At 41.1% G+C, this 22826-nt stretch overlaps 1 protein-coding gene across 1 annotated transcript in view; it reads left to right on the top strand.

The window, feature by feature from the left end:
* Positions 1–22826, top strand: part of lama2 (laminin, alpha 2) — a gene marked incomplete at its 5' end in the record, with an annotated part of 161827 nt that overhangs the window by 93984 nt on the left and 45017 nt on the right. The window contains 12 exons of the mRNA XM_079180677.1: positions 2420–2563; positions 6705–6881; positions 7034–7219; positions 7486–7604; positions 8014–8131; positions 9928–10080; positions 14527–14651; positions 14844–14930; positions 15348–15541; positions 18905–19047; positions 19667–19765; positions 21489–21600. Of these exons, the coding sequence (XP_079036803.1) occupies positions 2420–2563; positions 6705–6881; positions 7034–7219; positions 7486–7604; positions 8014–8131; positions 9928–10080; positions 14527–14651; positions 14844–14930; positions 15348–15541; positions 18905–19047; positions 19667–19765; positions 21489–21600 (1657 nt within the window). The remainder of the gene's footprint in view (positions 1–2419; positions 2564–6704; positions 6882–7033; positions 7220–7485; positions 7605–8013; positions 8132–9927; positions 10081–14526; positions 14652–14843; positions 14931–15347; positions 15542–18904; positions 19048–19666; positions 19766–21488; positions 21601–22826) is intronic.

Raw genomic sequence — 22826 nt, 5'->3', positions numbered from 1 at the left:
CAGGTATATCCAGACAGACAGTGTGAGAAAAATTGTGTGTTTTTTGAACATTAAAGCCTGTAAACATGTTCTAGTAGAAACCCAGAATACGTATGAACCTGAAAATAAGAATATGTCCCATTTTAGTTTCATTTACAAAGAAAATATGTAACACGGAAAAATGTTTGATCGTCAAACTGATAAAAACATGCACATCCTACAACACAGTCTGCCGAACAACTTTTACTTTTCAGAAAGTCAACTTAAAGTCTGAGAGAATTAATTAGTGAGAAGCTATGAAAACAACTGCTATTCATGGTTTTGAATCCTACTAGGATATGATTTAGATTTTAGACTTGAGATTATATACACCAATGCAGATTTCAAACCTACTGGGCGTGTTTTTCTTTATCTGTATATATTGAGAGTTTGTGCATGCGTTTGTGTTTTTGCGTGACTTGTTTGTCAGTGTGTAATTATTTCAGTAAATGTCTCAGAGCTGAGTAAGACGGGCATCGCTGCGTGGCGTCCTCCATTAGCTGGCAACACACAAAATAGATAGATCGATGCATACATTTCTCTCCGACGTTGGCTAGAAATAAAGTGTGTGTGTGTGTTGATGTCATCTCCTCGCTTCTACCTCGTTCTTGACAGTCATGATGCCAGCACACGGAGTAAGACACTAGTCAACTAAACTAAAAAATATAATTACTGGATATTTATAGGTGTAAATATCATATATTCACACACACACACACACACCCCCGTACGTACACACATACTGTATAAGGCATATATTTCACGCCTCACCCTCACTGTGACAGGTTGGTCGTATATATCCCAAATGCACGCCTCTCATCAATAGCTTGCTGTCACAGCTCTCAAACACACACACGCACAAATACATGCACATATTCAATAAATTGGCACGCCTAGACTGGAGACACCTTTCATCTCTGCTGTCACTTTCTTATCACATTATCCCACATAGACAGCGACAAACACTAAAACAAATTTGTATGTGCAAACACACACACACGCTCGTGCACACACCTGATTCATGGCCTGTAATGAGGCTTCAGATCACTGGGCGTCATCTTCACTCTGAACTGTTTGACTGCCTGTCACTCAAACAGTCATGCGATCTTCACCTGCCTCTCAGTTCATCAGTTATTTCAGCTGTATGTTAGCTGTCATGCTGATTTCCTGTCTGTATTTATTTATGGCAGTCTGTGACGTCTCCTGCATTTCCTTAGCATCACATATGCCTCAAATTACATGCCAAACACCAAGATGTGGCCCCATTGTTTTAGGTCTTCTTAACATGCAAGGGTCTTATATAATGTCATGACTTGTGTTGAAATGTTGATAGACAGAATCGTATCTTCTCTTAATTAACATACACTAATTCTAGCCTCTTGAATGTGAAGGTTTTCTCTATTTAATATGACTTAGGTTTTGGACTAATGTCGAGAGACTTTATAAATTAATGATCATTAGTCGCCAGTAATAATATAATGACCTCCTTTTGACATAAATAAGAGTACTAATGTTGACATTTTAGCTTGTTCTTGGTCCTTACTCACTAACCTGCAGGATGTGTTGACAGAACTCAACATTAATTGGATGATGTTTTGTTGACAGCACTGTGAGACTTTTCTTAGCAGAGAGAGAATCCTTAATATACAGACCTGTCCACAAGTCCCAGTTTCAGACCAGCCAGCCCTCAGCTTATGTACTCAAAATGTAAACAATTCGGTGCAGTGAGATAATAATGCAACCAATGGAAAATGTTATTTCTGCGTTGCATAGGATGGATGTATTTTAATATCTAAAATATGTGACGCAGTCCAAAATTAAGTTGTAGCCAGTTGTTATAATATTGACAATATCACAACCATGCCGATGTCTATGTCTCAATAAACGGGTGGAGCGGACTTGAGATCAGAGAGTCACTTTTCCAGCTAGAGGCCAACACGGAAGTGCCAAAAGCTCCACCAACTATCCACCTTTTTGACCATTTTTAGAGTTAGGTTGTGTCGTCACTGCCAAGATGGCGACAGCCGGAGCCTCCTACTTTGGGCTTTACAATGGAAACCTATAGGTGACGTCCATAGCGTATATATTGCAGTCTGTGGCTCAGACCTTACTCGCATTATGTCCTGCCGAAGTGTCCTGGTGCAGTGTATTTCATCCCAAAAGCACTGCTGCAGGTGTGTTTGCCTGCTTTCTGACCTCAAGCAGTGAAGTAAAGTATTAGATGCTTTCCAAAGTTACATTTGTTTCTCATAACTGGCCTCATGTCACTGTATTGTATTATTTTCAGACTGATTTTAGTCCTCATCATCATGTGACTTCCTTTCTCACGAAACCAGGTTTCACTAAAACAATGTCAAAATGTTCCTCAACTATGTGTCTTTGCCTATTTGTGTTATTTTAGGCAAACGTTGAAGGAGACAACTGTGACCGCTGTAAGACGGATACATTTGGGTTGTCTGTACGAAACCCGCACGGCTGCAGCAACTGTTACTGTTACGGACTGACGCGCTCCTGCACAGAGGCGCAAGGACTCATCAGGATGTGGGTGAGTAGACATACTTTCATTTTTGTACTTCTTTTCTGTCACTGTTCTTGTTTAACAGAAATAGATTAATAGAAGAAAGGGATTCAGTGACTCAAAGCAAGACTTTATTGTCTTTATTAAATGTTTCAGAAATCGACAAAAAATAGCCTCACAGACTTCAAATGGCAAATTAAATGATTTGTTAAATCCAACTTGTCCAAACCCTTTTTGATAATATATGGAACAATAAGTTTAAAGAGTAGTTTCTGGTGTGGATCTCGCTTGTCTCTAATGTGTTATTTGTGAATCTACACACACTGTCTGTGCCAGCTTCCTTGCTGAGACGACACATATGACAGCTGGCTGCCTACAACTGACTCTGCACTATGCCAAAGCTGTGCGCTTCATGTTCTTCATTAATCATTATGTATGGATAATTAGAGGGTTGTTCAAATACTTAAAGTTTATAGATCTCATTTCACTTGATTTCTGCCCAGAAGAAAGCGTTAGTGGGGTTTTTTTTGTGGCCTTCCCGGTGGCTGTCAATAGGTGCCATGTTACAGATATAAAGAATATGGGATGATGTTTACAGAGATAAGACAGGTGTGCTCTATTTGGGAATATTGGAATGTCTATTGCACAATCACAGTTAAGTGCTGGTACTAAACATTGTTTAGTCATTCAATCAGGAAAGTGCGTTGGCTACATGTTGTGATGAATTTTACTTAGATTCAGGAGGAATTCTTAGCATCCTCGAAAACCTCTAGAAGGAGGGAGAGACGTGAGTATTTGAGTCAAGAATCTTGTTATTCTCAGAGTCATAACTCTGTCAAATAATGCACAGACTCGAAAAAGCATATTGATATCGTGCATAGTGTCTTACACTTTCCAAAGATATCATTATCTCAGATGTCCTTTGCAAAATATCCACAAATTTTCTTGGAAATCAGAAAAAAAGACTCATTAGACTCATAGACTACATTACATTATAGTCATCTGTACATCTGTGGGTGAATTACAATTAGGAACTGCAATTAGATTTATGTCCTTGGACATGAATGTCGGGATTGCAGCAATCCATCCAATAGTTATTGAGAGGAAAAGTCAGGAGATCAACAAATCAAACAATTTGGGAACCATGACAGTCTGTACAAAGGCCTGAGCCAATCCATCAATACTGAGATATTTCACTGGATAAGTGAAAGCCTGCTGTGGGTGCTTGAGGAAACGTCCGCTGACCACCAAAGTCAGTGGGCTTCATCTTGCTCCACCCTAGACCGATTTATGCAGGTGCTCATGCTGCTATGCGTGCTATATGTTGAGCACATGGATACGAGCTGTAAGTCAAAAACAGAGGTAAGTAAGGGCAGCAGACTCCACCAGAATCCAGCCAGCAAGTTAGCAATCGATTGTTGAGTGGCAGCCTGTTTTTAATAAAGGCCCCTCATCTCAGAAACGGTTGCCATCGGCGATAAACTGTCGTTTCCGTGGTAACCGTAGAGTTTTCTGATGGAGTGTGGCGAGAGGCTTCATTTGAACGACAAACATTCACTTCATTTATTGTCGAGAGAGAGAGGGGGAGAGAGAGAGGGAGAGAGAAGGGGAGGGGGAGCTGGACAGAGAGAGAAAGAGAAAAAATGGAAAGTTTTTGGAAAGAGGGAGATTTTCTCTGAACCACTGAATCGTGAGATTACACTGAGTGGAGTGGGACACACACACACACACACACACACTTGCACTCACACTCTCACCATAGCTAGACACCATACACATACACTATACAAACACAGTACACATGCCTTCACATACACAAACACACACAGAACTCACACTACAGGGGATTACATGGAGGTAAGGGGAGAGACACACACACACACACACACACACACACACACATACTGCCATACACACACAGCCTTTTTTGTGACATTTATCTCTGATGGGAGAACTTTGTGTGTGATTAGACAACTATTTACTGGTTGTTAAATACTGCTGTAAAGATCTGCACAAGGAACTGAGATTAGATTAAAGCACTGATAATCTGAGAAAAATCAAGAGGCTTCTCCTCTTAAAGAAGAGAGAGGCTTTGACCCATAGCGGCAGCATTTCCTAACTAGATTATTAGTGCCGAGTTGAGAAATAAAGGAAACAATAAAAACAAAGGCTTGCACGTGTCAACAACTCAATCAATAACTGTTAGCTGTAGCTCCACACGAAAAAGTAAATGTTAAATATACAACAGATATGAAATATATGACAAAATATTCAATCTCCATGTACCTTTCTGAAACACATTAGTCCACACATATGGGGGGCTACCCATTATTTAAAAATGGATCAGGAATCCAATGTTATTACTGAAAGCATGCACTAAATACTGAAACCAAATCTATACAAACTCTGATGTATTAAGTACTGTCAAATAGAAAACAGTACATGAGCGTTATAAGGATCTACTGAATGTGCACGTATAATATGAGGGAATGAACTCGTCGTGTCTCAGCCTGTATACATACTTCTTCTTCCACTCTAGGCACTGCATATCTCATATTCAATCAGAATAGACACTCTTCCATTAAGTTGTATGTGGATATCATAGGGTATCAATAGGGTATCAATCAAATTGCCAATGAGAAACCAGCTACATTGTATACATGTTTGGAATTCAATTCATTTTGAAATGAGTAATTTGCCCTTCCCTGTGTGACTGCCTCTCTATTACGCAGCCAGTATTGCTAGTGTGTCCGAGCTAAAGCAACTTCAGAGATATCACTCAAGCAAGGAGCGCTTTTCCATAACGCCACACATATTATTCGCACACTATCAACATATCAGCACTGCTGGACTGCAGCTACAGAGAGAGGGAGACATCCAGGCTCTGGCAGATGAATCTATTTTTAAATCAGTCCATTCAACCACATCCCACAGTCAATAATAAACCCTCATATTATTCAAGTAATATCGAAATATCAACACATAAAGTGGGAGACAGAAAGAGAAGGCGAAAGAAAGAAAGCTTTTCTCCAAGCTGTCTCTTGCTCTCTGGTACGTGAATCATATTTGAGTTATTACTGACGGAGTGACAACTTCAGTTATATTAAGATTGGAAAGACATTTATATTGGAATATACAAATTAAGAACAATCCTTCACAGAAAAAAGTCTGCTTGACCCATTGTTAGGAAACATTTTTACACAATCAACAAGACTGACTGTGTTATTGACAATACCACTATTGTAAAATACTGGGTTGTGGCCTTACTTTTGAAAGACACCAACATTCATGGCAGGAATGTGCACAATACATTTTTTAATGACTTCAATATCTAAAATGTCACATGTGTGGGTTGTACATATAATGGCAAAACATACATTTAACTGTTCAGGTTTAAAGCTGAGGGAGTGAAGGATGCTTGTGTAAGACTGTGAAGCCAGTAACAGGATTGCTAGCAAATGCCATCAGATTCAACTGAAGAGTAAAGATCCTTGTCGTTTTTTAAATAACAGATAGCACCTCAGACCCGACCAAAATTCCCGTATCCATTCAAATTCATTTGACTGGGAAACAAAAGGGTTGTTTTTTTGCAAAACGTATGGCTAGTATTGGGAAATCACAATACACATAGTCATGTTGCAATCAAATATGTCCGTAAAAAAGTGCCTTCATTTGGCCAGTTATTAGAGCTGCATAGATCCATCCTCATTACTTCGAATATTTCACAATCCTCTGTAACAAGATAGCAGTCTCAACCTAAAACAACATAACTTATTTGGTTTAATTCATGATACCCACCCATATATGCGCATATGTTATATCTGGCTCAGTTTGTGTCTACTTGGTGAAATAAGACCGTGTCTAAAAGGTTGAACTATCATTTCTACTCGAGCCCAAACCCTGCAGTGTTAGAAACATTTTGTTGTATTCACATTTCTTTTTTATTACTGAGAACAGAACATCCACGATTATTATCCATTTGAGACAATTTTAACTAATTATATTAGCAAAATCCAAGTCTTGGGTGTCCACCCATATGCTCACTGCATATAGTATGCACACTCGGTTCAAATGGAAAGGCAGCATGGTGTACAGTACGAACAGCTTCCGTGGAATGGTTCCTTGGGGTAAATCACATTTATATTGTCATCGCTGTTGTGTGTCCTAGTTGGCGCTGAAGCCTGAGCAGACGGTGCTGCCCCTGGTGGATAAATCCAACACTGTGGAGACGAGGAGAGGAGTGAGCTTCCAGCACCCTGAGATCCTCGTTCACACAGAGCTGGTCACCTCAACGCTCTCTGAACCCTACTACTGGAAACTGCCGGAGCAGTTCAGAGGCTCTATGGTTGGAAAGCAACACCGTTTTTAATTGTTTTCTACAGCAATCCATAATTATCTGACCATCAAAGTAGTAATACAAATATTACGTTTTTTGCTCAAATGAAGTGTAGTTTTTCAGTTAGGTGGAAATTCAATAGTCAATACATCTTTCTTCAGATCACAGCGTATGGTGGGCAGCTGAAATATGCAGTGTACTACGAGGCCAGAGAGGAAACTGGGCCTTCCTCCTACGAGCCTCAGGTCATCATTAACGGCGGTCCCAACCGCAACATACTGATGACACGCAACGTACCGGGACTCCAGATTGGTCAGCTCACTCGCCACGAGATCGACATGACAGAGGTAGAGCAAGGCTGCGCATTGGAAGTGTGATATTGAAAAGTAATGGAAGAAATATTTGAGTTATCGGTTTTAGGAATAACTTATTCTATTAAATACCAACTACAACATTTAACAGAGCTAAACTGGATATTGATTGCACTCATTTTTGGCGAGCTCTTGTCGGTCAATACAAACGGGGTCTATTACACTGGTAATAGACTGCAGTGATAAAATTGATTTGTCAGTGTGTTTAATGTGTTTGTGTGTGTGTGTGTTTGTGTGTGCAGCATGAGTGGAAGTATGCAGATGGCAGGTCCATGACTCGAGAGGACTTCATGGATATTTTGTTCTATGTGGACTACATCCTAATTAAGGCATCACACGGCAACTTGATGAGACACAGCCGGTAAAACACACACACACACACACACACGCATGCACCGCACACGCGCATACTGTGGCATGCACCCCCATACAGTGTGCTCCACTATTAAATATGAAATTTGATGGCTGAATATAAAATATAACCTGTGAGAAAACCTCTGTTTTCATTTGTATCTCAAGGGTGAATTTGCCTCTACTATTTGCCATTTGCAGAGCAGAAACTTTATAACCTTCTGCAAAATCATCCCTAACACTCCTTGACAGGATTCATTTCAGAATTTGCAGACGTCCGGACTAACCAGTGCTATTAGAAACAGTGCTATTAGAAACAGTGCTATTAGAAACAGTGCTATTAGAAACAGTGCTATTAGAAACGTGATTATATTACATTGTCGTGTTAATGGGTTTGACATGACTTCTCTCTTTTTCAGTATTTCAGAGATCAGTCTAACAGTGGCCGAAGAAGGCAGACCAACCAAAAAGAGCGAGAAAGCACATCAGATAGAGAAGTGCGAATGTCCAATCGGATACTCCGGACTTTCTTGTGAGGTGAGCGCACAACTAAACACACTCATGCGCACGAGTGAAGACTTCATACCTGCAAAATGTTAACTTTTCCAAAAGGTGTTCTGCAGGTAGTCGGTTGTTGTCGTAGTCAGCAGGCGTATAGTTTCATAGTGAACAAGCAATGTAACACTGTTTCTAAAAAACAAACATCTTTGGCATGTCTGTGGACATTTACACCACAACCAAAGTCTTTGATGAGCTATAATATATTTATAATGTATTCATAAATGGTCTCTTATTATGGTGATAGAAACTAGGAGACATACAAGGAATTTACTGAATATATCAATGTCAAGTTTCGTGAATTCACTTCCGGTATTTGTAATAATTTATGTGACGAAATTACTTCCATGCAGCAGCAAAAAGCCCTCTTCATAAAAAATAAAATGTCAACGACATTTTAATAAGAAAACACAGAAGTACTGAATAGTGAGAATATTACAAGAAGAAAAGAGAAAGCATTCATGAAGACACGTTCAAAAGGACAAACATTAATTACAGAGTGAGCTTTGTGTCCTCCTCTCTTAGCGCTCAAAGGAATAAATGCTTTCTGTCTGCTGCCTTCAGTTTGTAAACACGGAGGTCACAGACTGGGCTTTCAATAGTATCTCACAAGTTTCCAATTTACATGTAGTTCAGAGTTTTAAGCATCTCCGACGCCTTTCAGGCTCTGTTGTTTTTTTTTTCCTAGCTAGGATTAAGCCTCACTGAGCGTCTCTTCCACTCAGTTGTGATTTTGTCAAAGCAATTGACTTTCAACTGCGTCCAGCTCCTTCTCTTAAGCCACAGAAAGCATATAGCGGTGACTCAATCTTCAGTTTAATGAGGATTTTGTAGAGGCAGCTTATGATACACAGAGGCAACAGTTTTGGGCAATTCCGCTGGATGGCGGCGCCTGAGAGTCATTTCGGTATTATTGTGTTAATCTCAAAAGAACACATGAGTTGCCAGCAAACTTTTAACTATATTTTTCAACCCCTGTTTCACTTTGGCGTTTTCTACTTGGGAGTGCGGAGGAGGGAAAGAAAATAGCCATATACATCATTTAGAAGCTACAGATACTGTTGAAAAACTGCCAAATAGCAAGCGGTAGCTAAACTTGAAATGTTCAGGTCGTAGAGGTCTTTGCTGACAGATGGCCATTCTATTTGTAGCTGCCGTCGTTGTTAATAAAGTATATTTAAACGGGCGTTTAGCGCTAGCAGAGGGAACAGATGGCTCTTTAAATGGACTCCATTAATTATTACTGAACAGGAGAGAGAGGGAGAAAGAGTTACCTTGTACGTCTGTGTGTGTGTGTGTGTGTGTGTGTGTGTGTGTGTGTGTGTGTGTGTGTGTGTGTGTGTGTGTGTGTGTGTGTGTGTGTGTGTGTGTGTGTGTGTGTGTGTGTGTGTGTGTGTGTTTATATGCGTGTGTGTGTGCGCTGAGCGGGTATGTGAGGGTGTGGGCATGTGTGTGATCAAAAGTTACTGAAGGGATTATCTCCTAATTGTGTGTATGTGAATGCAAGAGAGAGTGGTCAACAGTTGCCTTGATAAATTATAATTAGGGATAATTATGTGGGTCCATGTGTATAGTGTGTGTGTGTGTGTGTGTGTGTGTGTGTGTGCGCGTGTGTGTACACATATGCATAGTGTGGGACTACTGTGGGAATACATGCTGTCAAAACTGTATCTTCGTCTGTCTTTCATCTTTAAAAGACTCTTTAAAACATAGATTCCCTCATTATCCCTTTCATTCTCTGTGTCTGTGTGGTCTGTCTGTCTCTCTGTGTGCAGGAGTGTGCTGCAGGTTTCTACCGTCTTCGCGCCGGTTCCCCGACATCTGCTTCAGCGTCCAGACTGCCAACCGCTGCCGGCATGGGCAGCTGTGTTCAGTGCCAGTGCAGTGGGCACTCTTCCACCTGTGACCCTGAGACATCCATATGCCAGGTAAGTGTGTGTGTGTGTGTGTGTGTGTGTGTGGTCTGCCACTGGAGACCCTCATAAAGCCATATGCCAGGTAGTTTCTGGAGAAGAGACTGATGTGAGAGAGAATGTGCATGTGTGTGTTGGGAGGAATGTCAGGTACTGTAATTAGCCTGGCAATAATTAACGACCCCCTGCTCATTGACATTTTGTGTAATTTCCTCTCCTCTGGATCTGACCCACAGCTACAACCTTACTTTTAGAAAGAGGGGAGAACATCTTATCCAAGCATCTACACCGAAAACACATTGAAGCAAAGAAATCTGAACTTTAAAGTTTAACACAAAATGTATTCAACCGTTAGTTTGACGCCGTCAATGATCAGCACATTCCATCTGTGACAATCATTTCCATAATTGTGTTCCATGTTGATTTTCTAACTGTTTAGTTAGATCAGATCACATCCCAGGTGCTAAATTCTAAATTCAGAGCATTAATATAGCATCAAACAACTATTTGCTATGTAAAGATATAGTGCAGTAACATAGTGCCCACCCTCCTCCTGTTTGTTAGCAGTCATCACTAATGTCATTGTTCGCACCTTTAAGCGTAGTTTTTGGTCGCGTGCCAGAAAATGACGCAATCATGGTCTGCACGTCATGCAAGTGGTCGGGGCGCTTGGTCGTGCACCTCTGATGCTTTCGAAATTCAACGTTTAAATATATATTTTGTAACCAAATCAAATTGTTTACAGGATATTGATACTTTGTTTCTTTCTAATGCATTTAACACTTAACTTCTTTCCTTACGGAAGTAGTCCATGAATCTGATATATGAGTTTACAGTTAACCACGATTCCTCCTTGGCATTGTCGAGGTTGGTTTAAGTCTGTTCTGTTGGTTCCACTCGTCTTCTTGCTTTTTCAACGTACATTGTGTACGCCCTCTTGGCATTTTGAAGAATAATGCAACAAAGGCACATCGATATAAATGCCTTTGTGCACGCTCGGAGCTCGCGCGCCATCTGCGGAGCCTCGCGCTAAGGTGCAAAGCGCAAGTATATATAGTTGAGAACCGTGTCGAGGCAATCCCTCAATCAAAGATATGCTCTGAATTTGGAATTTAGCACCTTTAAATCGTTATTCATTTATTTAGTGCAAGGAAATAAAATGCCAAAGAGAACCACCTCCATGTTTGTTTTAATTGATATTCTGCCAGCATGTCTTTCGTAATTTAACTGTTGGCTTGTGAGCCAAATCTGCACATGTCAGTTGTTAGCTGTTAGCCACTTTCAGCCTTTTCACAATCTGGTCAGTTTTGTAGTGAGTCGCCATCTGAAGACGTTGACCTCGGGGGAACAGTTGGTCACATGCTGCCCACAGGTCGTCGCTCAGATTTGACCTGTAGAAACCCTGGCAGACTTAGAGAATGTCACTGTTTTGCTATGATTTTACATCCATAGAGAAAACTGTTAATACTGTCAGAAAAATCCATGAATTGAGATTTATTTTTTTGACAGTTTATGAGAAGCCATTTGATAATGTGGTTTGAATAACCAGTCAGATAAATAGGTAGAAGCACTTGTAAACAAACGCAAAAAGATGCCGGCAGCTGCGGTTTCATGGAGCCTTCCTTGCACATAAAGTTTAGTATTTTTCTGGAAGACTTGAAATATGCCATGTAGTTCAAGTGGCTCACCTTCTAACATTTAACAATTGCAGCACTGTTACAATTTTTCATTTTTGGAAAGCAGAGTTGTATATACTGCCCTGCATGCAATTCAGCTCAATTATTTGTCAGTAGCTTGGAGTGCTGGATTTGGTGTTTGGTCATGACAAAGTGTGACTCTCTGATTACTGACTGAAGAGCATATAAACAGGACAACTAAAAGGATCAGCAATTATGTGAAGAGTCTTCACTCTGATTTAATTTCATTTGGAACTGTCACCAGCGTAATGGAACATTTTATTCAACTAATAGTATTAAAAAAATAGTTCCAGTCAAACCATGACTGATGTAAACAGCTTGAATGTCATTCCGTTTAAAGGTATGGATTAAAACCGTAACGCCCGAAATGTTCATGTTCCATAAGATCATCTGTATGATAGACTCAAATTAGCATCAACGCAGTCACGAAAGGCAAATGACGGCTGTTTCTCAACACACCAGAGAATAGTTGTGCTCCAATATGGATGCCAACGTGTTCTTGTTTCCCCTCCGCTGTTCTCTCCTTTCTAATTATTTCCATTGTTTGTCTTTTCTACTTTTCTTGCTACCTCCTCTCGTCTCTGATCCGCTCTCCTCCCTCCTGCTTCTTTTTGTTGTTTCTCCCTTCATCTTCTCCTCCTCCTTCTAATTTCCATGTTTCTTTTATCTGCCCCATTCTCATCCCCTAAATTCCCTTCCCTTTCATTCTCAATTATGTATTTACTCATCCTTTGTCTCCTTTCATCACCCCGCCACTCTGTCTTTCACCCTCTCTCATTTTTCTTTTCCCCAGTCTTCCTTTGCACCCCCCTCCCCTTCTCTTTCTTTCTCACCTCTCTGTAATGTTTCTAGTTTTGCCAATTTGTTTCTCCCCCTGTTTTACTTCTCCCCTCGCTCTACTTCTCCCCTCGCTCTTCCCTCGTATTTGATTTCTGCTTCTCTCTGCCTCCCAGCCATTTTTTCCTCTTCCATTTCCATCTCGCTCTCCATAACAGGCGTCATTAGCATTTTCTAACCGAGTGGGCTAAATTGAAAATGCTAAACGAGTTTGTTTCTGTGGTAATTAGTGGTAACGAGGAACACAGGAAGTTAATGGAAACGACTTGCCTCGTTAGAAGGCGACTTCCTGTTGCACTGATTGAAGTTCCCATGTCAACAAACAAGGCGAACACATAAGCCTGAACCCTGGGGATATGACGAGAGAGCTGCGTGAGCTATGTAATGTGTTTGTGTGAGTTTACATTGTGTGTGTGCGTGCGTGTGTTTGTATGATTGAATGCACAGTCGACTGTTAGTTGGCTGTGGCATTTGTGTGTGTGTGTGTGTGTGTGTGTGTGTGTGTGTGTTTTTGTGTATGCAGGTTGTACATATTATGGAAATGTTCTGAATATTTATATAAATTATGTATTTTGGCATAGTATCCGTCAAAGCTCAAATATTGTGAAATGAGCAGAGCCAAAAATAGCCCAAAATACGCTGAAAATAAACACAAACATCTCTGGATATGAAACATTTTGGATATATTTATGGTTGTGTGTGTCATTGCGCCCTTGTGGCCATCCTCATAACAACAGGTGAGTGAAATCCTGCAAAGTAAATGAGTATTTCGTATGGCCTGCTCTTATGGAACAAAGCTTAATGAACTCTCTTGAAGTGCGAGATCGCACCTGTCAGCTAACAGCTAGCTGGCCGCTGCTGTACACGCTCTCACAGCACCTCATCATGCAGGCGTGGACCGGGCCTCAAAACCATTTATTACTGTGTGTGGACGGCTACACTTCCTATCAGAAATAGTCCAGGCTAGATATATATATGTGTGTGTGTGTGTGTGTGTGTGTGTGTGTGAGAAGGTCCTACAATGGCTCAGAAAAGAAAAGAGTAATGACTTCCCCGCTGCTCCGGTAGAGATGCTCTGCAAAAGCAGCTGCGATCACACCGGGCGCTTCCCACTGACTGTCCGGATGTGTGAATGTCAATCAACGTTTGTCCTGGGGAAAAAAAATCACCTGGTGGTTGTTTTGTCTCGGTAGGAAAAAAGTAATCTGAGAGGATAGGCGGCTCCTGACTTCGAAGAAATGACCTGTCATCATGTTGTCAAACATTTTACTAATCCTCTCTAAGTTCACCACCTTACAGCCAAGTACGCCATTAATTAAAAGTGCCACTAATATCCAGAATTGTGAAGAGAACTGACAGCGAGTAATGATATCAGTGTGCCACTGCTTTTCTTTTTTATGCTCATCATCTAGTCTTTGTGTAAATCAACCCGCGGTAGCCGGGATAATTATCTCACTCGCTAAAAAGAAAAGCCTCCTCAACACCACTTTGTCAGTGATCAAGGAGGGGATGATGGGTGACCCCTTCTGTCGTCTTTTCAATTGCTCATTGTCGACTTCAGATAAGTAGACGCATACAAGGGATTGTGCACAGTTTAAGAGTTATAGCAATTTCCTCCAATCACTTTTTTCTTTTCTTGCTCAAACAAATCTGCTGTCTTGTTTTTATTGTGCCAGCGGCAATATTCAAATACAACATGCAGATAACCGTGTAGCTTAACTGCTGCTCATTTAATCTGAAAATGAGTTCGCTCTTTTAATGATGAAAAGCTTTCTGAATGAGCAGAAAGAGTTTATTTTCTGTAATTGTGTTACAGCTGCCCATATAAAGTTCACACAGTCAAATTCTGCTTTTAAAACCAACCACAAGGGGGATGGATGAATGTCTTCATAAAGATAACATTCATTTCATTTGTGTGTATGTGTAGAAATGTCAAGACAACACAGAGGGTGATCGGTGTGAACGCTGCGCTCCGGGATTCTACGGTGTGGTCCGAGGTTTCCACGATGACTGTAAACCGTGCGCCTGTCCCCTCACCAACGCAGAGAACAAGTAAACTTTTGTGTTTATTGATCTCGTTTTTTTGGCGGAAGGACTCCCCAAATTGAAATTATCATGTATCAATCATGTATCATGTTTCCATGTCATTCTCTAAACTATATTTACATACATTTCTGTTATTTTCTCAGCATTTTTAACGTTGTTCAGTGGAAGTATTTTCATGTGTTTTCTGTCCGTGTCTAGTTTCAGTCCAACCTGTGTAACGGAGGGATATGATGACTACCGATGTACAGCCTGTGCTGAGGGATATGAGGGCAAACACTGTGAGAGGTGAGGCACACACAGACAATCATAATCCTCCTCTAATCATTTCAAACAAGATAAGCTTAGAAATCATACATTTTTTATATGGGACATGGCAATGAATCACTTGCACAAGACGTTGGGACAAATATATTGACAATGACAATACTGAGGTGCTTTTGGAATTGTGTAATACAAGGTGATGTAGGTAGTGTGCTAAACATTTGAGGGGGGGGGGGTGTGTGTGTGTGTGTGTGTGTGTGTGTGTGTGTGTGTGTGTGTGTGTGTGTGTGTGTGTGTGTGTACATTGTACAAGTGTGAGATGCTGGTAAAAAAAACAAAAACTCACTTCCTGTCTTTATATGTTTACACACAAATGGGAACCTTTAGATTTAAACCGCTTGTCGTTAACTCTGTCCTTCTTCCCATGATCCACCTGTCCAGGTGTGCTACTGGTTACCATGGTAACCCGCAGATGCCAGGCGGCCGCTGCGAGGAGTGTAAGTGTTACTTGTGGGGGGCGCTGCCTGGACCATGTGACCCTGTCACAGGCCAATGCCGTTGCAGGGTCGGGGCATCGGGGAAGTCGTGTGACCAGTGCATGGACAGGCATGTGTGTGGACCAGCTGGGATCATCTGTAAGACTAACACACAGCTTTTTATTTAATGCATTGTTGGTGTTCCTTTTTGTTTGTTGGCCTTCTCCTCATTCAGGGTATCTGCAGGTTGAAGTATCCGGTGTATGTTAAAGGACCAGTGTGTAGGATTTAGTGGATTCTAGCAGCGAAGTTGCAGATTACAACAAATTGAATTCCCAGACCAGGTCATGTGGTCTGAATTATGAAACATGAATAATACCAATAATACAAATCGTAAATTAGTAGAAACTGAAACCATAAAGGCCTCTTTGACAAGTCTTCAACAACAGAAGCTACAACAAAAGCAGCCCAGAACGTGCCTTTAGCAGATCATCACAAAAAGAGCACATTAGGGAAGTTTGAAAGTGTCTTTAGATTACTGAAACTACAGAAATCAACTTTCTATTTTCTTCAATTATATTCTCTCTAGTGGCCCACCATCCTGCATTGTTGTGGTTTTTGCTTTATTTCGGCGATGAAGTGCAAATGAGCAGTCAAAGGCCTTTTCTCCGGTTGCCACGGTAGATGGGATTGTGGCAGAAGTCAGATTCAAGTCATTTAGAAAATAATTTCAATGTCATTTGGAGCTAATTTAAACTTAATATGACCTTAATGGCAGGGCCCATTCAGTGCCATTAGCATGCCTTGAGCGAAGAGAATATAGAATAAAAGGTTGTAAGACAGAGCCCACTGTGAAATTGCTGCTGTCTGGACAGAAAGGGAAATTGCTCGCTCAGGTCTTTATGTGTACAGACACAAAGCGTGTGCTCATAAATTGGCAGTGCAAGAGCTGCAGTGCACCCTGACACCAAAACCGGTCGCCTCCACATCCAGAATAGAACCACACGTCCTGATGGTTTACGCTAAGTGGAGCGATCAGACTGCTGTTCACTTGTTGGAGAGTGATTGCACTCTACGTTGTGCCTCGGCTTTGCCCTTTCTCCCATCCTCAACCAAGCGCTTTGGGAGTCGGCAGTCTTGAATGAGGGACATGCAGGTATCTCCCACATGTACTAATGAATCATCATTTAGTTCTAAATTCAATTAGTTATTTCAGGGTGAAACATTCACTAAGTATTGTGACCTAAGCCGTTTGTACATGATGCATCCACCCATTTTCTGAGCACATTAAAATGTCAATTTAAATTCAACCAAGATGTGTTGCCATCTGATCTTGACATGTGCTGTATTTGATATCTACATCGTGCCTAAATATGATTTAACTCAACTACATTGTTTACATTTCCAACTTAAAGTATCTTCCCGCTGTCAAAGTGAGTATACAGAAACATAGTGTCGAAAACACAACCTGGACAAACTCACACTAGCCATGATGCAAGGTAAGTTGGTGCACAATAAACACATAAATGGCACAATAACAATCATGGTACCAAAAGCAAACTGCAGAACACAAAGCACAAGAGATGCCCTACCTGAAGCAAACTATTTTCTAGATACAAAGATTAAACCAAACGTTTCTGTCTAAGGAACACAGGCACAGCTGGGTATTTTTGCACTCGTATGTTGTGCATGTTTGTATTTCCAGTGTGAAGCATGAGTATAATAAACTAAGATAAGATATACTTTATTGTCCCCGAGGGAAATTTGTCTTGGGCTCCAAGCCGCTGCATCACACAACACACTTGCCAGCATCACAATCCACATGCACGCATAGAACATAGATCATACATACACTCGTGCATGAACATGCTTAAATACACGTGTCGACAATAGTTAAGAATAATAAAACCAACGCAGATAATAAATAATCAAGTCACAATATATTAGTCCCCAATAAAATCATATATAATACTATAATATAATGTTCCGATTTAATAATTTGATGGGGGGTGGAATACTCTAAGCATAAAATAATCCTTTACGTGGGGTTTACTTTAGCCCTTTGTGGGGCTTCTAGCTTCTATGGTTGTGATAATAAATCCTTATATTCTGTACATTTGATATACTGTGAAGTAAAAATGTGATTATGTGCATCATTGGACAGAAAAATGTGCATTACGGTGGCATGAACAGCTCTTCAGCTTAATCCTTTACAGCTCTCAGCCCACGAGTCTTGTGACTTTGTATTGTGTGAGAGTTCTGTGGCCATCGCTTCAAAACTCCCATCCTCGGGGTGAAAAAATTAAGTCTCGCAGTAAGTCGACCATTTTTGTGTTTTCCTCTCAACTTCTTATAGAGGAAGAACTCAGCTATCCACTTTGAAGAAATTTAAATCTGGAGGATTTTTATTTAAATAAATGTCTGTTAAATCACCATCTATTGCCGAATGAGCAATCATAGTGGTGATTGAGCCTATGACCCACTGATGAAAGCCTTTCTATTTGCACTATTACAAACTGGGTGTATTCCTGGGAAAAGTCATTAGCAGGTCTCGCTAAGAAGTGAGATCCAAAATCACACCTGCAATTACGGCTTCACGCCATAGTTTCTGCAAGAAATAATGAAACAAAGATCCTCCAGATATAGTAGATTGTTTAGCCATAGTTTGCCTTGAAAGTAACGCCATTTAGTTGGTCAGTCATCCTACATTGTGTTGCCTAAATCTGTATTATCTCAACAAAGACTAAGTAATTCTCCAAGCAAACTTTAAGGTTGCCAAACGTACACCATCTTTTGTGAACTCCTCAAAAGAGGAGTAAGAAAGAAGCAAATCTGGTAGAGACATTGCAGAGACAGACAGGCAACCAACCAGCGCCACAGAGAAATTCTTGAATGGCTTGGTTTTGACAAATGGCTATTTACTGCCACACACAATGTATTGTACATTTACTGTACCTGTGTGTGTGTGCGTGTGTGTGCGTGTGACTGCATGAATGCATTGGTGTGTTTGTGTGTTGTTTGTTTTGTCAGAGATTGATTGAATAAAAACTGTTTTTATCTTTGATTTCCCTTGTCAGAAATTTTAATTTCTGCAATAAATCAGCCTCGGGCTACAGAGGAGGAGAGAAATTCACACACGCATTATGAAGAGAAATGTGTACGCTCCCATTCGAGCGAATCCCCTGGTGTGTTTGTGCTGTGTAGTTTGTGCGTTTTTTAGCCTGCAGTGTGTGCTCATAATAGGTGCTTTTGCCTCTCTGTGCTGAATTTCATGCACCGGCAGCCCTGTCGTTCTGATGCCAGAGTCACTTAAACACAAAAACACGAGCAGTCACTACGATCATGTATTTACAGGCAGCACACAGTAGCAAAAATACACATCTTTTTTTCTTTTTTCAAACTGCAGAAGTATCAACATGTACACTCCAAAACCAATCACAGCGTCTGTAAACCTCTAATAGATTTAGTTGGCCTCATTGCACCTAAATGTGTCTAAATGTGTGTTTATATTTGTTTCTCCAGCCTGTGACGATGAGTGCTCGGGTCTGTTGATCAGTGATATGGAACGCCTGTATCGCATCATCACTGATGTCACCCTGACCACACCCCTCCCACCACCGTATAAAGTGTTGTACCGCTTCGAGAACATGACCGAGGAACTCAAGGTAACATATGTCTCTACCCGGCAGGAAACAACATTTTCAATCGTCATGATGAATTAATTGATCTTTGGTTTAACCCCACTCATATCAGTTACTGATGATACAGCTGTCAAGTTTTAATTTGTTGGTCAGCTGACCGTATACAGTTTACAGTGTTAACAGTGCCAGGTTTACCAATCCAAATTCTGACAGTTGTTTTTGAAACCGATTCCTCCATGTGAGAGAGTAGAAGACAAAATGAGACTTCTTATTTATAACCTGCGACCGGCGATTTTGCCGGCTAAATTGACAAGTAGCTGGCAGATTAACGTTGTATTAACTGTAGTTAGCTAGCTACCTAATTAAGCGAAGCGTAGCTTCATCTGTTGGTTGGAAACACCGTCACTGGCTGACTTTTTACTGTTCCCAGCTGACTTGTTTGCATTACGGGTTTGAAGCCTCGAGCCTTATGGTGCCTTTCACCATGTTTCCCATGAATTGTGACAAAGAAGTTTTCTCCCTTGCTCATCCTCTTCTTTTTGGCTCTACAGCACAGAGCCAGGCAGTTCAAAAGCCTAGCCGTGGGCCAAAATGTGTCAGACATTCTCTATAATTCCTTCATCCCTCTGTTTCTCTCCTGCAGCACATGCTGTCACCTCAGAAAGCTCCGGAGAGATTACTGCAACTGGCCGACTCCAACCTTGGATCACTGGTCGTTGAGATGGACCAACTACACAGCAGGGTGCGGACACTTTTGTTTTTCTTTTGGCTCGACTTAAGTCGCTGTCATTGTCTGTCTTCCTTTCTCTCTTTGTCTGTCTTGCGCCCTTTTCCTCTGTCTCTCTCCAAAATAATGAGATGCAGCAAATAAAGACTGGCGGGGAGTCAGATCATAGTTGAGAGCAGCAATAATGTACAAAGAACAGCAAAGACGCACGTCTTGTCACTTCTACAACAAGCTGGGCATTGGAGTAGAGACGACACAAAAACCAGACTCACCAGTAGCCGGCTGCATCGACATAAAAGCTGTACGGAAACAAATGCAACCACTTTTCTACCATGTTGATGAAGTGTAGGACTGTTAGAGGGATCTGTGACACGTTTGAATACAGAAACCTTAGTTAACCACCTGGGCGATGGAGAAATAATGACACGATGGAACCCTGGGCACCATACCTGGATTAACCAGCCATGGGCCCCGGAGTAGAAATAAGATCGTGGGCCCCCATTAACTCCTGCAACACAAATGCATTTAGGAATATGCAACATGTAAGCACAAAACTGATATTATGAAAGAGGGCTTCAGGATAAGGAAACAAAGCAGGTGCCCTGTAGAGTTCTCTTCTTAATGAACAAAAGTTCTGTTTACATTTACTTGTTTACGCCGGCAACTGTCAATGAGCAGAATGACCATGAAACCCTCTTGCATGTGCACTATACAAACAAAACAGGAACCCACTTGCAAGGGCCCTTATTGTGACCATTTTCAATTAAATGAGCACAAACTAAATAGAGTTGAACCTTTCAGGTTCCCTGGGTAGATATGAATAGCGACACAATATGAAAGGATTTGGATCTAGATCAGGATTGGGATCATAAATCGTGATAAGGTCATCCCTAGTAATGACTGAGGCTCATGAATTTCCAAATGTTAATGAGTCAGAGGCTCTTAGGGGTCCCTTCGGCCAAGGATCCTGTGCCTGGTAGTCCAATTCGGAAATCCGTGCATGCTTACAGGTACAGTATTTCAAGAACTTTAATGTTTTTGCGTCAAACATATTCACTCAAAAGCATTTTGAGTTTTTCTTTCTTCGCCCTCGTACAAAACACAAGAATCTAAACAAACTTTTTGTTTTTTACTTTACAATCTTTAGAGTCACAGTTATGTCTCTCAGAGGAGTTAAACCAAATAGAAAAGATAGATCTTGAGCTGAGGGGGTCTACAAGTGCCAAGCAGAGAAAAAGAACACTCTCATTCAGGCTGTCAAGCTACACCCTTTTAGGGATTGGGGCCTTGGCATTTGTTGACAGCGATGCTATCATCCACACCCCATCACACACACACACACACACACACACACACACACACACCAACGAAAATGATATAGCAAAGCCTTGTCAAATAACAACAATAATTACCTGCTCTTTCTTTCTGTACGTGTGTGTGTGAGTATCTTAGGATGTGTTTTCATGTCTGTCTCTCATTTTCCTGTTGTGTGAGTGGGGGGAGTGTACATTTAGACAGGAAAAATAGAGGATAAACAGACTGAACTGCTCTCTCTCTCTCACGCAAACACACACAGACTGAATACTATTGATTGTGTGTGTATATTGTGTGTATGTACTGCCGTCATCCTTCGTCAATCTTTTCCATCTTCCTCTGTCTTTTCCCTCCCTTCGTTCAATATGTTCACTTATTCAACACTTGTTTATTATTATTTAATATTGTGTGTGTGTGTGTATAGTCCACGAAGGTATCTGCTGACGGAGAGCAGGTTGAGGATGATGCTGACAGGATTCATAAACGATCTGAGGACCTGGAGCAGTTCATCAGGGACACACTGCTGGGAGCTCAAGGTAGCAGAAACGAACACCACCTCTCCTCCACTAACTGACTCCATGTCCTGCCAACTGGGATTCCTGGATTTATCTGTCTCACTAGTTTCATCTGTCGTTAGAGTACATTGCGTTTTATTACATTGTATGAAATGCAAGGTATCCATGTGGGACATCTAGGTTATTATATTAGAAGGGAATGGGACATAGATAAGAATATGTAAAGATGAACAAAATAAGCTCATGAAGTGCATCATTTTAAAATCAACAAAAGCAAAGACCTTTTATTTTATTAATTCCCACACTTTGAAGGAGAGGTTCCACATCAAATGGGTGTCCCATTTGTCCCTATTTACACATAAAGTTCATTATGCTTTTTTTGTTTTTTGCCACATACCACAAACGTTAGATGTCCATCCACAGCTTCAGGTTTTAATGCTGCCCTACAGCCAGATGCTGCAGTATGTTCCCACTGGTGTAAAACATTATCTAACCGGCAGCACTTGGTATAGTATAGATGGTTCACTTTGGCAGAGGTGGCTTCATACTGACGTCTGGTCTTGCTCTCTCTCTCTCTCTCTCTCTCTCTCTCTCTCTCTCTCTCTCTCTCTCTCTCTCTCTGCATGTGTGACTAGCAGTTAGTTGTTCACTTCAGCCTCAGTGTGTTTTTGTCAGTGCAACTGGAGCATCTCCGCGCTCAGCCCCTGCATCGATGGCTGTGTGACCAGCTCGTTGATGTGTTTTTCTCCTGCGACATTAAAGTCACAGCCCTTAACATACGCTCCACTGGAAATAGTGTCTCTGGAGTCTAAAGGGGGTTTCAGTGCTTTCTGCAGCCATTCCAGGCCATCAGTGTCTTTCCATGTGGGAACTAATATCCTGTCAGTTGACAAGAGTTGTGCAAACCTTCTGTTCAAAGCCGCCTTTTCACCATCTTCGGCCAGGAGTGCCACCTTGTAGGGCACTCTGACCGTGACTGTGTCGGGGTTGCTCGAAGCTCTTCTTTAGTTGCTGCCAAGGCTTGACACATGAAAGAAAAGGCACAGGTCTTTCTTTTGCACAGCCCCAGCTCTTCTCTGTGTTCCACTTCAGTCTTAAGATAACATTTTTGAATCAAATGTTAAAAAAGAAGTTCAAATAGTGGTGTGTAGTGAATGAACATTTTTGAATAAACCAGTTTACCTAGTTGAGCCTGATTGAGTTTGTAGTTGCAGTTGACAAAACAATCTCGACTGAAGATCCAGTAC

Source organism: Pholis gunnellus (genome assembly GCF_910591455.1).
Source record: "Pholis gunnellus genome assembly, chromosome: 19".
NCBI lineage: Eukaryota > Metazoa > Chordata > Actinopteri > Perciformes > Pholidae > Pholis > Pholis gunnellus.
The sequence above is the reverse complement of the archived record's forward strand: the minus strand, read 5'-3'. Positions and strand labels throughout refer to the sequence as shown.